At 40.0% G+C, this 14,068-nt stretch overlaps 2 protein-coding genes across 2 annotated transcripts in view; both read left to right on the top strand.

Moving 5' to 3' along the window:
* On the top strand, positions 1–5,592 carry LOC120322560 (ATP-binding cassette sub-family A member 13-like). Its single transcript, XM_039378183.1, has 5 exons — positions 1–158; positions 550–607; positions 1,988–2,081; positions 2,983–3,106; positions 5,496–5,592. Exons 1-5 carry the CDS (start codon positions 1–3, stop codon positions 5,512–5,514), a joined length of 453 nt encoding a protein of 150 aa, XP_039234117.1. The 3' UTR covers positions 5,515–5,592.
* A 5,644-nt stretch (positions 5,593–11,236) lies between these two features.
* ABCA13 (ATP binding cassette subfamily A member 13) overlaps positions 11,237–14,068 on the top strand; it is a 161,419-nt gene continuing 158,587 nt past the window's right edge. Inside the window, exons 1-3 of the mRNA XM_027743247.2 lie at positions 11,237–11,324; positions 12,178–12,206; positions 13,819–13,982. Of these exons, the coding sequence (XP_027599048.2) occupies positions 11,282–11,324; positions 12,178–12,206; positions 13,819–13,982 (236 nt within the window). The 5' untranslated portion in view covers positions 11,237–11,281. The remainder of the gene's footprint in view (positions 11,325–12,177; positions 12,207–13,818; positions 13,983–14,068) is intronic.

The following is a 14,068-nucleotide window of genomic DNA, read 5'->3' as shown; positions in this document are numbered from 1 at the left end:
ATGAGCTCTCAGACTCCAGTTCCTCCCAGTACCTGGGCAAAGCAGCTGTGCAAGGACTGCAATCCTGTAATCTCACAAATGCCTTTCTTTGGACATTCTGTGGATGCTTTTCTCATTCAAGCACAAATATATCTTATACAGTGGCATTACTTTCCCACGTATGCCACAAATAACTTACTCATTGAGATCAATTTTGCATGCTTAATGTCTGCAGCATGCTGATGATTCATTGAGTCCTCCAACCTGTTGTTGTTGCCTCTGCAGCTGCCTTCTTTGTTCTTATATTTATCCCAAATTCCTGTCAGCAGACGCAGCAGTCTCTGTCCTAGCTGTCCCATCCTCCTATTGGCTCTGCCAGAGATGGCAGGGCTGTGTTTGATGCTGAATGCTGTCACTACAGGCTGGCTTCCTGGCTCAGCCATAGCCCTGGCTCACCTGGTGATCCAGGCTCCCAGCGGAGCTTGTTGTCCTGCCCGGGCACAGCAGGGCAGGCCCTCCCTGACAAGAGCCCTGCTGTCCCAGCATCCCCTCTGGCTCCCTGCCCTTCAGGGAGCAGCTGCCTGGTGCTCTGTCCTGGCTGCCATCTGGGATTGCCCTGAGCCCTGAGGTGAGCTTCCTGAGGGAGCCCAGCCTGTGGCTGTCCAGGGCCTCCCCCTATAAGCTCCCCCCAGCTCTGGTCTCCCACTGCCCTGATCCCCCACCCGAACTTCTCATGGGACCTTCCTGCAGCCCTGGCTGTGGTGGTGTGTGCCCCCAGGGGCAGCCTGCTCCCTTTCCAGCCCCTCCTGGGCAGCCTGGTGACATTCCCTCCAAATCTCTTCTGCAGTGCCCCTTTCCTCAGCTGCTGCACCTGGCTCCATTCCCCACAGACAGCCCATGGATACCCTACAGCCATGGTTCTGTTCCACAGCAAGGGATGAACATGCCAAGGAGGGGAGGATGCCACTGAGGCCCTGCAGCTCTGCTAAGCTTTAGCGGCCGTAAGCAGCCTCACCAGGGCCCAGGATCCAGACAAAGTGAGGTTTCTGTGCCTTCTGCACCCACCTGGGTGAAGTCAGAGGAACACTGCTTTCCAGCTCAGCCCTTGCGCTTGGCCACTGTCTTTCTGGCTTGACCATGGCTCTGCCATGACACTGACTGAGGATCTGGACTCTGGTGGAGGCTGGCTGCAATGGCGGGGCCTGCCCTGCTCCCCTTGGGAGTTCCTGGGGTGGGTCCCTTGCCCCACTGGCTGGTGTTGCCATGCACGGATCCCTGCCCCTTGGGGAGCAGTCAGCTCTTGCTGATCCCTAAAAATTTTTAAGCACCAGCCTTGCTTTTCTTTTGTTGTCTTCTTGCCCCATGTTCAGCAGAGAAGTCCTTCTCCACAAGGAAGACTCTGACACTGGATTTTGTTCTTAAGCATTATGTTACTGTTCTCAGGCATTTTTCCAACATACCCAAGTTCAGGAATCACTTCCTCCATGGGATTTGGTTTAACTCTGGCAGTTTAGAAATAAAATCCTCAGTATGCTTCAGGGAAGTTAACAGCTACTAATGGGAGATCTTCAGCCTGGCTGTCATTTCGACTGTGTTTCTGTTACTGAGTTTGCTGTTTGCACTTTCCTAACACTGTTATCAGTGAGTCTAGAAGTCTTTTAAAACTTGGCTAAATGGCAGTTTCTTCGTTTCTGTTGCTGAAAATAGAGACAACTGGTCTCTGTGCTTTTTATTTCTGTTCAGTCTATTTGGGCGTTTGTGTCCTACTAACACTATAAATAGAAGAGAAAACTACTTTTTCATTCTGTGACCAAGTGTATTTCACAAAGTTATAAGGATTTTAAATAGAAGTATCTATTATTAATTTACTTCAATGATCTTACTTTCCCTTAAGTAGTTGTAAAAGAGATATTTAATTTTTTTATTATTAAAAGATATAAAATTTTTAGTGATTTGTTCCCAAATCCTGCTTTCTATAGGCTTATGATGTTTTGATTTGCCTTTTCAGGTCCTATCTCTCGCTGAAATACTGTGGCCATGTGTGCTGTTCTTGATTCTAGCTGCAATCCGCTTCCAGGAGCCCCCAAAATACAAGGAAAACTGTATGTTTTGTTTCACTTGTGTTCTATTTTGGTTGCCTCTACTTGTAAAAAGATTTAGCAAATACTAATGATATCCTAAAATGGGGGACTTAAATGTAGTGGAGTCACTGGAAAGAGTCCTAAAGTGGGGTTCAATCTTGTCTAGCTGTGGACCTGAGCAAGCTGTTTTTAGGTGGGAGAGATACAAAGTTTAAGCTCTGATTTTTCAGAACAGTTTTAGAGATCAATTTTGGATATAAGGTGGATTACTTGGGTTTTAGTTGTATTTATTTCTTTCAATTGAGTAATGGATTTTAGATGACTGGTTCAGAGGTAGATAATTCTCCAGTAGATATTAACAATTAGACAAGATAAATCATCTTTAGCTACATTAAAAATCAATTTGGTAAAACAATTCTAGATCTGTACAGTGAAATGGCTGGAGAGAACATAGCCTGTATGTTCTTTATGGAGAGATGTGGATAATTCCAGAGGTGTGGAAAAGCTGCTGTTTAGACCGTCTTGATGGATATATGTTCAGACATTGCTGAATACCAGTTCCTTCATCTTATGAAAGCCTGTGAGAAGATACTGTTTTGTGAAGAAGTCTATATTCTTTTCCAAGTCACACATGATTTTGGGCTAGCAAGTACCTGATATTGCAATAGTGTTACTACCAGGAAATTCAGCTTTTCAAAGATCGCTCTTAAATGTCATATATACCCTGTTGTCACAGTCTGACATAGAGGTTACTCTGTGGTTTCTGTGGTGACAGAGTTTTTCTTAAATGGGACACCTACCATTGATACAACTTCATCACTCAGGTGACAAAGATGCTATTTAGGAGAAGGGAACACAGTGTGGTGGTACAGTCTGCAACTGCCATGTCACTGGCCTTGATTCTGCCTCTGCTTGGTTTTAGGTTACTTAGAAGCTCGTGATTTACCAGGTCGGGGCCTTTATCCTTTCATGCGAACCCTTTTCTGTAACGTTGGTTCAAGATGCAAGAATACTAGTTACAGAGCACAGGAAAACAACCACTTTCGGTAAGTTACATGAATTCGACAGAGTTGTAGGTATCACAGTGCGTCCTTTTCTGCAGCAAAGGTTGTTCCCGCCTCATAGACAGGGAAAATAGGAACATTGTTACTCTGTGCTAAAAATTTCCTTCAGTGTCTTAATGCAAAAGATGTGAGGCGTTAGATGGTCTTACTGAATAATGAACACTGTTTTGGGGTAAAATTGTAGCGGTACCTTGTCATATTCTTGCCCTTCACTGCTGCCGTAGGAAAGCGTACTTTTATCCTTCCTTAGAAAGTCCTTTATTACATGAGCACCAAAAGTATATCATATGTGGATTTAAACTTTGGATAGTTTGGGAGCATACATGGTGGGAGAAGTGAACACAGAAAAGCAAAACAAGGACAACTTTCAAGCAATACTCACAAAGAACCAAAAAGGAACAGCAGAAGCTCTGTAATAAAAAAGAACTTGAAAAAAGTTATCCATATCCTCGAACGAGGATCCCAGAATGCAGAAAAAAAAAGAAATTAATTTGAATTTGGAATTTTTCTTTAAGAAGAAATTTATTCAGTGATTTTATTCACTTCAGAAATGTCGAAAAACATTAAAATACAAAGACATTTAGGCAAATTTTCTGAAGGATGTAGTCACAAACAAACTTTTAAAATATATAACAATAAAGTTAATTTAGGGTGAGCTAATCAGAATATGTGCATTTTTATATGTATATTATTCTTAGAAAATTGAGAATATCTGCCAAAAGATCTTGGAGGTCTGAGCCAGGTAAGCATGTGAGACCATTAAATATTTATGGTTTAATATTGTAGAGGTTTATGGGTAGCAATAAATTCAGCATGCAGCAAGTTGGAAAGCTTCAGTATCACAGTAATAGGCCATAATACTTATAGGTTGATCTCAATGATGTGTTCTAGTTATTTGTTTATGTAGAGAACTGTTGATTTAGCATAAGACTGTGCAAAATAAATCCTGCTTATGGGCAAACACCTTTTGCATAAAGCAATAATTTGTTAGTAGAATTGAAATCTTAACAGTTTAAGCCACAAATCACCATTAGTCAAGATGTGTTACTACACAAAATACTTTCGGACAGAAATACCAGTGTTATGGTAATACCCCTTGCCAAAAATTTTCCTAATAATAATAGTAATACATTTAAAATTGTTACACGACCACTAGTTTCTAGTTCTTTCCCTGGGGTTATGCTCACCTTTCCACTGCAGCTCTGGATCATAATGTCGGTGGCCGCAGCTGGGTGGTGATGTGGTTGTTACGGCAAGTCTGTAGCCCTTTGCTTGGAGGAATGTGGTGTTGATGGTTTCTTTTTCCCTCTAGGGTGTATTTGGGGTCACTTATGTTTTCTGATGTGCTTTTATACCTTGCTTGTTCTCCATTTGTTTTCATCTCTATGATACATCTAAATTTATGTGGTACACCTGAATGTATGGTATCTTTTACATTTGTTAGCTACCTTGGCTTTTTTAACTTCATAAGTATAAATTTGTGTTGTCCAGTTACAGTTCTGCATTTTAAATGAACACTGGTGAATTGTTTATAGTCATGGGGTTCTCAGAACCAGCCTGTGCCCCTTTTCTTATCATCCCAGACTTGTATTCCAGTACAGTGCATCCCATGTCCCCGCTTCTCAAGGCGTTTGCTATTATACTGAGCCTGTGTTCTTCTGCACTGTTTTGTTAATCATAAATATCTCATTCTGCACTAAATGGTCACTTGTTACTTCTATCTGTGTAAAACTATAGTGGCACTATACAATGACGAATGAAAGTAAAGCAAATAGCCGTAGTCATATGGCCAGAAAAAAAAACAAAAACAAAAGGTAAAACTAATCCAAGTCAAAAACAAAACTGAAGGCTTATTAAGACAAGTTTAGACAAAGCAAAGGTGGCAAAACTCTGTGCTATGGTCTTGCAAACTCAGTACTAAGCCTAGAGCCTGTTACTTGTAGTGGCAGCACTATATTACTGGGTTATGGAGTTACAAAAATTGTTGGCTTTTTAAAAAATAGTTTCTTGAAAGGATACTTTTTATTTATATCAGTGGTCCAGATGCCATCTAAGTGTGTTAAACCTCTGGAAACTGTGAACTATATTGACTGCTCTGCATGATTATTTACACTGCTTTGACTGAACTGCCCAAATTATATTTCAGCTCAAAAGAGAAGCAGGAAAGAATTTCCTGGGGGCAGTCTTAGACCTACTTAAGAATTTGGGAAATTACTCAGTGGCTTTCAATTTTTCAGCTGAAAAATAAAATGCATGCATGTATCCATATTTATACACTCAATAAGCTACACTGAGTAGCATATAGCCTAGGTAAGGAAAAAGGCTAAAAAGGTAGGATGAAGTTCATTCTGAGGTCAGTCTGTTCCACCAGGTCCATCAGTATAAATTAAATCAACCTCAGGGCTGCTCTGACTTATGCTGGCTGCCGACAGCCTTAGGAAAACAGACTGTCAGCTTGATCAGCCGAATCCTACAATGCCTCTGTTGACTGGAAAGATGGGATGGCATAGAAACAGTAATATCAATTATCTTCCCTTTGAGGATTTCTATCAAACAATAAATTTTATATAGGACCTTTTTTGTGTCAACAATGTTGTGTTTATTAAGGGTAAATCAGACTGTGCATAGTTTGCGTGGACGCTTAAGCCATTTGTTTTCACAATGTGTACCACATTGGTGCTATCAATTTGAAATGCAGTAGTTGTCTTTGGGAGAAAGTAGTTCTGTGACTACTGTTGGAACCTCCAAGGAAGCCATAAACCACCAAAATAACTATTTGTCAGTGAGAAACCTGAGCAGGGCTGCTCCAAGAGGGTGGCTGAGGCCAGGGGTGAAAGTCATCGTGGTGCAGGCCATGCCCTCATTGTGCCTTCAAGAAACAGCCTGTGATGTGGTGAAAAGATGAGCCAGGTGAAGGCTACAACTACCTCATTAACTTTGATTTGCAGAAAGTTCTGCCACCTCCTCTGATACCTCAGAAGGCATCCATTTTTCAACAGTTCCGTGGCTTTGCTCTTTGCTCCTCTCTTAAGCCGCTGAAAAGGCTGCTGACTGGCAGCTCACCGATGTGATTCCCTAGCTTGATACATCCAGTGGTACCTCAGAGCAGAGGAGTAAGGAACTATTAGGAGCTGTCATGGCAAAGGACTTTTTTCCCCTGCTCTTTCCAGAATGTTCGACTCCCCACCTCATCTTAGTGGAGCACAGCATAAAACGGAGAAAATGCAAATAAGATAAAAGCCATGCAGCACAGAATCCTATGGCTGTACACCCACATTTCTGTGCATGTGCATGGAAACATAATGTCTTCCTAGTACTCTGAATTCCACTGCAAATCTTGAGGAATGTGGTGGGGCTTTGTCCCTGCATCAAGAACTCCTAGATCTATGTTAGACTTCTCAATACCCAAAAGAAGATTAAGCTCATGCTTTCTCAGACTTAGAAGTACAAAGATCATGAAAACAAGACTCTAAAATATTATTTCTAAGCAATCTAGAATTAATTTTATTTCTCTTTATTTAACTACAAGTAGCAGCAGCCTGAGCAGGCTCACCCAGCAGGTGTGGTGGAGCCCTGGGTCTGTCTCTGGCTCTTCTGCTGGATGGGCCACTCATAACTATATGGTAGCTCTATCTCTTTTTGCACCAGACTGGGCTCCTGGGCTCATCCTGCTGTGTTGGGGCTGTCTCTGGAGTCTGTAACACTCCCAGGTCTGCCTGCTGGCTGCAATCCTGGGGAAGGGTGCCCTGTTGGTGAGGGCATGAACTCTTCTAGAGTTGCCTCAGCTTGGCCCCCCATCCTGAAGCAGCCCTGCTTACACCAGTCCCTTTCTTCTTACTGGTCTAAAACTTTAATTTGATCAATACCCAGTCTTCTGTGGTTCTTCAGTGGAGTAGCATTAGAAGACCTCATGTACGAGAACCAGTGTGGGAAAACAAAATCAAGGAAAGTCTAAGCATCAGTGATAGTATTCACGTAAGACTTGCTTAAAGGGTCAGATTTTTACTTAATGATGTGTATCTTCCAATGAGAAAATAAATAATTCTGCAAGATAGCTGTATGTCTGCAGCAACTTATTAGAATAGTAGCTCTATGTGGTCTGGGCCAGCTTTTGTAGTCTTGCGCTGTGTAACTGCAAAACAGAAACAGAAGAAAATTTTGTGATCTTTCTTAAAGACTGTCAGAGAGTTAGGGAGAAAAGGAAACTTAAACATGAATTTTCTCTGTTTTATAGCCAATTAAGAAGAACACTTTTTTTTTGTTTCTTTATATATTTTTGTCCACTGCATTTTACAAAGGTTGTAACTGTATGCAACATGGAGGGGAAAGATCTTTCTGTGACAGACATGCAGTTTGTCATTGTCCAGCGTGTGTATTGGTGTTGATGGAGATGTCATGTCTCCAGGCTGTTCTGAGATGGTGCAGAATGGCACAGCTGGGGCTTTGCAATTTGAGAGGAATTTTTAATGTGGTGACAGGGATGAGGTTGAGACAAGAGTTTGCTGAGAGGCTTATGAAAATCATCAGTCTAAATGGCATTTCATATCATAGCTGAGATTTCAGATAATCTCTGAAAAGTTCTTATTGTCATCCTGAGTAACTTAGTAATTTGGACAGAATTAGCATTTCTGAGTCATGGCTTTTGGAAATGACAGTTGCTCTTACATGCTCAAAGAGATTGCAGAGTCTTTTTGCTCTTTTGCAGAATTTTGTCATGTTCAAAACTTGTACCAATGTATGTCTTTAGTTTGATTTCTGTACTCATGAAATTTGCGGAAATGCACAATTAAGGGACGAGTTAGAATGGACGATAACGAAATTATATATATACACACACATTTTCTCCTAACATCTCACTTCTAACTATGTATGTCCTCTTATACAAATTACGGGCTTCCTCCTTTTGTTCTTTTTGTCATCCCTTGCTTCTCCTCTTTATCATTCCTAGCAACTGCTGCTAGGAACTTCCTGGGAACTGCTGCTTGACTTCCTTTACACATGGACACACAAGGGAGTAAATGTCGCCTTCTGCTCCAGAAAGCACACATTGAAGACTCTTTGGGAGAGCAGCAGTACAACAATTAAGTATTTTTGTTGACACAGTCTCTGAAAATTGTTTGCCTTGACAGCCCCTGCATCTGGTCTTGAAGTCTAATTTCTTACCTTTCTGGCAAGATGGTGAAATAAAAATCTCTGTAATATTCTCATCTGTTTCATAAAACTGAGCCTGATAACCGATATCATGCCCTTTGCCAATTCCCCTTCCAAAGGAGTTGTGGTCATCTCCAAGGGTAACCAGAGGAAGAGCTGTGGATGACTGCAAAAGAGGGGCATGGCAGCTGCTGACATCGCTGCTGCCCTGTAAATCCCCATGAAGCTAATAGCTCACTAACAGCTGCTCTTGTCCTGCTGAGGGGCTTGTGCTTGGGAGTGTGGTGTTTCGATGGGTCTTTTAGCCTGCACGTCCTCTTCTGTAATAGCCGGTTCTTATGCCTGGGGTTTGGTCCTTCTGCCATACCCTAGATATCTACAGCCCCCTACTGTTTCCTAGATCCCTCTCCACTTTCACCATCAACTTGCTTTTCCCTGCATTTCACCCTGTAACTCGTCAGAGCCACCAAGTGCTGCCACCTGTTTTTTTTCATGTTCCTAGACTGTGTATCTTCCTCAGTCTGATTTCCTCTGCCCCATGTACTCCATGGGACCTCTCACAGGGCAGTAGCTTGTTTTGCTAGTCCTCAAGCCTGGGAACACCGAAAGGACAGCCCAGCTGACTGTCGGTTCAGCCGGTGTGTCTGTTGTGTTCTGCTATGTCTCAAACAGGTGGCTAAAGCACATAAAATTAGATGCCAAGAGGATGGGGTTTTTTGTTTCCCTGATCTTTATCAAACCAAGAATTGCAGATCCAATGTGCAGCAGAGTCAGTGATTGAAGAAGGGAGGTGGGGGAAGGGAGTTTTTAACTCCCCTGTCACTGCTGCTGAAAGGGAGGCCGGCAGCACCAGCAACCCTGGAGACAGCACTGAGTTCAGCTGTGTGTTCCTATGTAAGGTGGCCTTTTCCCCCCAGAGCATTGTTGTTTGCAATGCTTCTAAAACAGGGAGATTTGTAGATAGGGATACAAGGCTTGTGTCTAGCTTGGAGGGAGAACAATGTGGTTTGAAATACTGCTGTTATGCTTCACTTCTCTGAATACTTTATTTTAGATGACCTTGTTAAGAGAGTTTAGTTGTCAATTTTAAGTTCAGCAAGTATAAAAAACCCACACAAACAGACTGCAACACACCTCCTCCTGCCCCAAACCCCACAAAAAAACCTCAACCAAAACTTGTGGAAAATTCTGTGGAAACTGAGCTAGAGTTCTGGTTTTTTAAAGTTCTGACTGGTGGTTGTTGTTATTCTGATCAAGTGCTGGCCACCTGCTCATGCTCAAAAAGTAGAGTGGTAGGAAATTTTCAGTATACAGTTAATGTTCCAGCTCTTTGCTAAACATCAGTGTTCTTAACTGTCTAAAATTTCAGGCAGTGGGATTGTTCGTAATATTGGAATTTATATGGTAGTTTTTGAAAGCAATAGCTAAAGTGCAGCTTTTAATCACCATAACAGCCACTTTCTGAACTGAAGAAATCTGCTTTTTAAAACTCAATTTAAAAGGGAAAAAAATGTAGTAAAGAATTGTTCTGCCTTTAATCCACTGAAATTTGAGGATGCTGAAACTATTTTCCAAAACCCTACTGGCTGTCAGTCAAGTTGGGATAAAAATAAGCTGTACTGAAACAATCAAGAACTTGATTGTTTTAAGATTAATTTTTCTTTGTATTCCTTAGTCTAAAGTTACAGACACTTCTGTGGGTGTCTGATCAAATGAAGATCAAGAAAAGAAAGAAAGAGAAATGAGAGAATCAGAAAGTTGTTGCTGATAGTTTGCTTTGGTTTGTGAATCTATCTCATTAGGCTTTTCTTTCAGTAAGTAAAAGTTGTGCTGAAAGCAAATGTTGACATACAAGCTTTACAAGAAAGGAATGTAAGTCATTATTATATTTTTGTAAGTGGAGTAGGACAAGAGGCAATGGGCAGAAACTGAGGCACAAGAAGTTCCACCTGAATATGAGGAAGAACTCTTTTACTCTGTGGGTAATCAAGTGCTGGAGCAGACTGCCCAGAGATGCTGTGGAGTCTCCCTCACTGGAGATATTCACGAACTGACTGGACACAATCCTGTGCCATGTGCATGAGCAGGGAGGTTGGACCAGATGACCCACTGTGGTCCTTTCCAACCTTACCCATTCTGTGTAATAGTACTTCTAATGAAAAATAGCAATATTTTTGCTAGACAGGATTTAACTCTTGAAATTATTTGAATTTCCTATTAGAGAATACAGAATTCAACTCCCTAGTAAGTGGCTAAATATAATTATTCCATTGTTTATGGTGTCTTAGGACAGTCTAAGTAATTTTGTCCCGTAAAGAGGTGTTTAAATGACTCTGACGTCTGATTTCATTTGAAAGTATTGTTAGAAAGTTGTTGTGCTATGAAGTTAGCCACCAGATAGTAGTGTGGCAGAGATAACATTTACCAGGACTATGGCTGTAAGCTAAAATCAGGGAAAAGCCAACAGTGAGAATAAGATACTGTTTTTATAGCTTGCTGTATATATTTGAAAAAAAACAAATTGTTGTCTTAGATGCAATAGGAAAGCTTGAACTTTCTCATCAGAGAACCATCACCTGGAAGCGTGACAAACTAGAGAAGAAAAGTTGAGCGTGTTCAGAAACATTAAAGACTTGTTTGTATGTGTCTGTCCTTGGCTGCTGTCAGAATTGGATTACTGGCATAAGTGAGCTCAGCAATTTTTCATTGCCCTCTTTCCTGAGGTTTTGAGACTCACTACAGCAACTTGCATGCTAATGAATCAAACTAAATAGAAGTTGTATAAATGCATAAGAGTTTAAAAAATCAGAATACTGCTGTGATTGTATACACATTTATCAGCTACTTGCTTTCAGTTTGTGATTATCTCACCTATCCCTCTTCTTTCTGTCAAAAACTACTGCAAGCACTCAAAGTGGTCCAGAGAAAGTCACTGGACCTGATCTAGACTTCATGAGAGAGATAGAAGAACTTGCAAAGGAATTTATTGATACTACAGAGAAAACCATGGCTTTAGAAAAACTGTGGGAAGCAAACTCAAGGTTTTCAGGTAAGGTGTAATCCTTCTAAAAATTAATTTCTTTTCCTATCAGGTAAACTGTCAAAAAAAAAAAAAGAATACTGTTATATTAAAAATAAAATTAGCAAACTAATTAGCTGGTCTGAACCCCCCCACACTTTTATCATTGACATAATTGTGGTCATCAAAATTATCAGAAAAAAAAAGTTAACTTTCTAAAATTGTGCCCTTGTACTACTTGAAAGTTAAGAAAATAGTGTGAGGGGAAAGGCTTAAAAATAAGGATTAATAATCCGAGTACAAGGTTACTTGGTCTAACTGTATTGAAAAGTAGTTTATTAGGCTATATTTCTATTATACTAAATAGTATAGGGATGGAGAACCTCAGTAGCTCTCACCTGGTGATCCTCGGTGACCTTCAGTCTTGTATTGAAACAGTGAAACTGGAAATACCAGGGTACGATGCTCTTGTTCTATTCCCACCCATACTGTGCAGCATCGCTGCTGTAGCAGGCGGGCATTTAAGGCCCAACACTATCTTGCCTTTCTGGCTGGTTTTCAAGCAGTTAGATTTAGGTGAAATGGTAATTTTCATGCCTGGCTGTCTGGCAGCTAGTACATCCACCTAGAGCTGATGTGACGATTTCGTCTCACTGAAAAGTGAATGGTAAGCAATGTCTTTTAAATTGTTTTTGTGATAATAGTATAAGTATTGGGAAGCACAGAAAATCCAATGGATCACTACCTTTCTGGGATATTAGTTGCTTCACATGCCTTTACTTCTGTAGAAATACCCTTTTTGCACTGCTTGCTGTTGCTTATAATATTGATTCTTCTGAAGTTAATAATGCCTCTCTGTAAAGGAAAATATTTGATTTTACAGGACTCCATAACATCACCACTTTTCTTTCTGTAAGTATTTTTACAATCTATTTCTAAATTACAGTTCTGGGTTTTGAGGTATCTTTATTATAATGGTTAGAAATTTGTGTCCTGTCAAATTTAAGTAAACTATCCTTAAAAGAAATTGACATATGGCTGAAGGAAACAATAACATCTTGAAATTTGATAGAGGTTTGGTGGATTCTAAATTACTGGTTTAAGCCAGTCTAGGTTGTTAGTAGCTAAAATCCACAACTATTTGAAGACTAACCATTCATTAGGAGCAATTTAAAAGTGCATTTGCCAGACCATGTACAGCTGTATAAAATAATTTTACAAAATGTCTTGCAAGGAACTCTTATCCTAAATAAGAAACATTATTATTTAAGAAACAAACAAGCAAAACCAACCAAAAAAAGCACAACAATAGAAATCCAACCCAAAACGTAAAAAAGGACTGAGTGAGATTGAAGAGATGAGGCTCTTGCTTGGATGGGATTACTTTGAATTCAGGTTTGTGATCCAATAAATAGGGCAAGCAGACTCAAGCTGGGGATGAAGAAGGAGAGACGTAGCATAATTCCTTCCAGAATCTCTTTGGCAGTTAATGTGAAATGAATTTGGTCTTTGTGCTGTCCCTAATGCATTAGGCCTTCACCCTTGCATTCTCAACAACTAAAGGAAGGCTGAATGGACGCTGTAATAGATCTTCATTACTGTCAATTGTCTACCTTTTTGTAGACCACTGGTTTCCTTTAAAAATATTTTAAATTTTTTTTCCCATATTTAATTGACTATAACAGCTACTTCATGAAACCTGGATTTCCAGTTTATGACTTGAAATTAGATGGCATTTTTATAGTAACATTTTTAATTGCTCATAAGATACTTGACTGAAAGGAGACATATCAATATCAAATTTCATTTTGGGAATATAAAACAGAGAGCATGTATTCCTCAACATTAAGAAAATATTTAGTTAACAGCAGCCAATCACTACTAGTAACAGAGTTTGTATGCACAAGCTTCTTTTTTGTATAAACTATGTTCATGCCACCATTATCCAAATAAGCCCTATTGAAATATTAATTTAGATAAGCAAAGACATCATAGTAAACAAGTGTGATAAACCCTGTTTTGCAGAGCCATCTTATTGTGTAGTCCTATAAAAGAAGGATTTTTATCTCAGTTAATCTTTAATTTTTATAAATCATTATTTGAGACCCCTGCAAACCCTGCAAGGATGGCTTGTCCTGGGCAGTCCCCCGGTCTTCATATCCTAGACTTAGAAATTCATTACAGGGCTAAAGAGTTCCTTGTGCTTGAGATCTAAAAGACAATCCTTCTCATTGGGGAAGAGTTACTTCTGAAAAGAAAGAGATTCCTTAGCTGTTCTCCCAGGTCCATTTTTCCATCAGAGCAAAGAAACACATTTGAAACATAGCTGCCATAAGTTCAAAGTACGACCAAAATGATGTGGTATATTACCAAAGCTAGAGGTATGTTTCCACTCAGGAAAAATATTTGAATGGTTTAAAATTCAAGAGGGTTGGGGAAATAACAGGCACTCGTTTTTTTGATTTTTTTTTCCTGTTAATGGAAGTGTTGCATGTAATTGTTTTTTTTTTTTTTTCACCTTAAGATGGATTTGAATGAAGCAGAGAAAATGATTTCTAGAGCAGAAAATCTGTACAAGCAACCATATTTCTGGAACTTTCTGCATTCACTCCCTCGTCTTGAACTGAACAGCTTTTTTACAGAAGATGAGTTAGCCTCCATAGCAGAGTTTCTAAAGATTATTCAAAAGTAAGTACTTCGACGTTCTTGAAGGTCCTCTGTTTTAAAATTTTATTGGCAATTCTTGTTCTTCTCACTGGCTACTTAATAAAATA

The sequence above is a fragment of the Pipra filicauda genome, unplaced genomic scaffold (assembly GCF_003945595.2).
Source record: "Pipra filicauda isolate LSUMZ 115617 unplaced genomic scaffold, ASM394559v2 scaffold130_size2058158_pilon, whole genome shotgun sequence".
Classification (NCBI taxonomy): Eukaryota; Metazoa; Chordata; class Aves; order Passeriformes; family Pipridae; genus Pipra; species Pipra filicauda.
Note: the sequence above shows the minus strand (reverse complement) of the source record. Positions and strands in the feature narration are given on the sequence as shown.

Coding starts and splice junctions, on each gene's coding strand:
- LOC120322560 (XM_039378183.1), top strand. CDS start 1: ATGAGCTCTCAGACTCCAGTTCCTCCCAGTACCTGGGCAAAGCAGCTG. Junction 159..549: donor CAGTGGCATTACTTTCCCAC/GTATGCCACAAA, acceptor CCTGCCCTTCAG/GGAGCAGCTGCCTGGTGCTC. Junction 2,082..2,982: donor CCCAAAATACAAGGAAAACT/GTATGTTTTGTT, acceptor GCTTGGTTTTAG/GTTACTTAGAAGCTCGTGAT.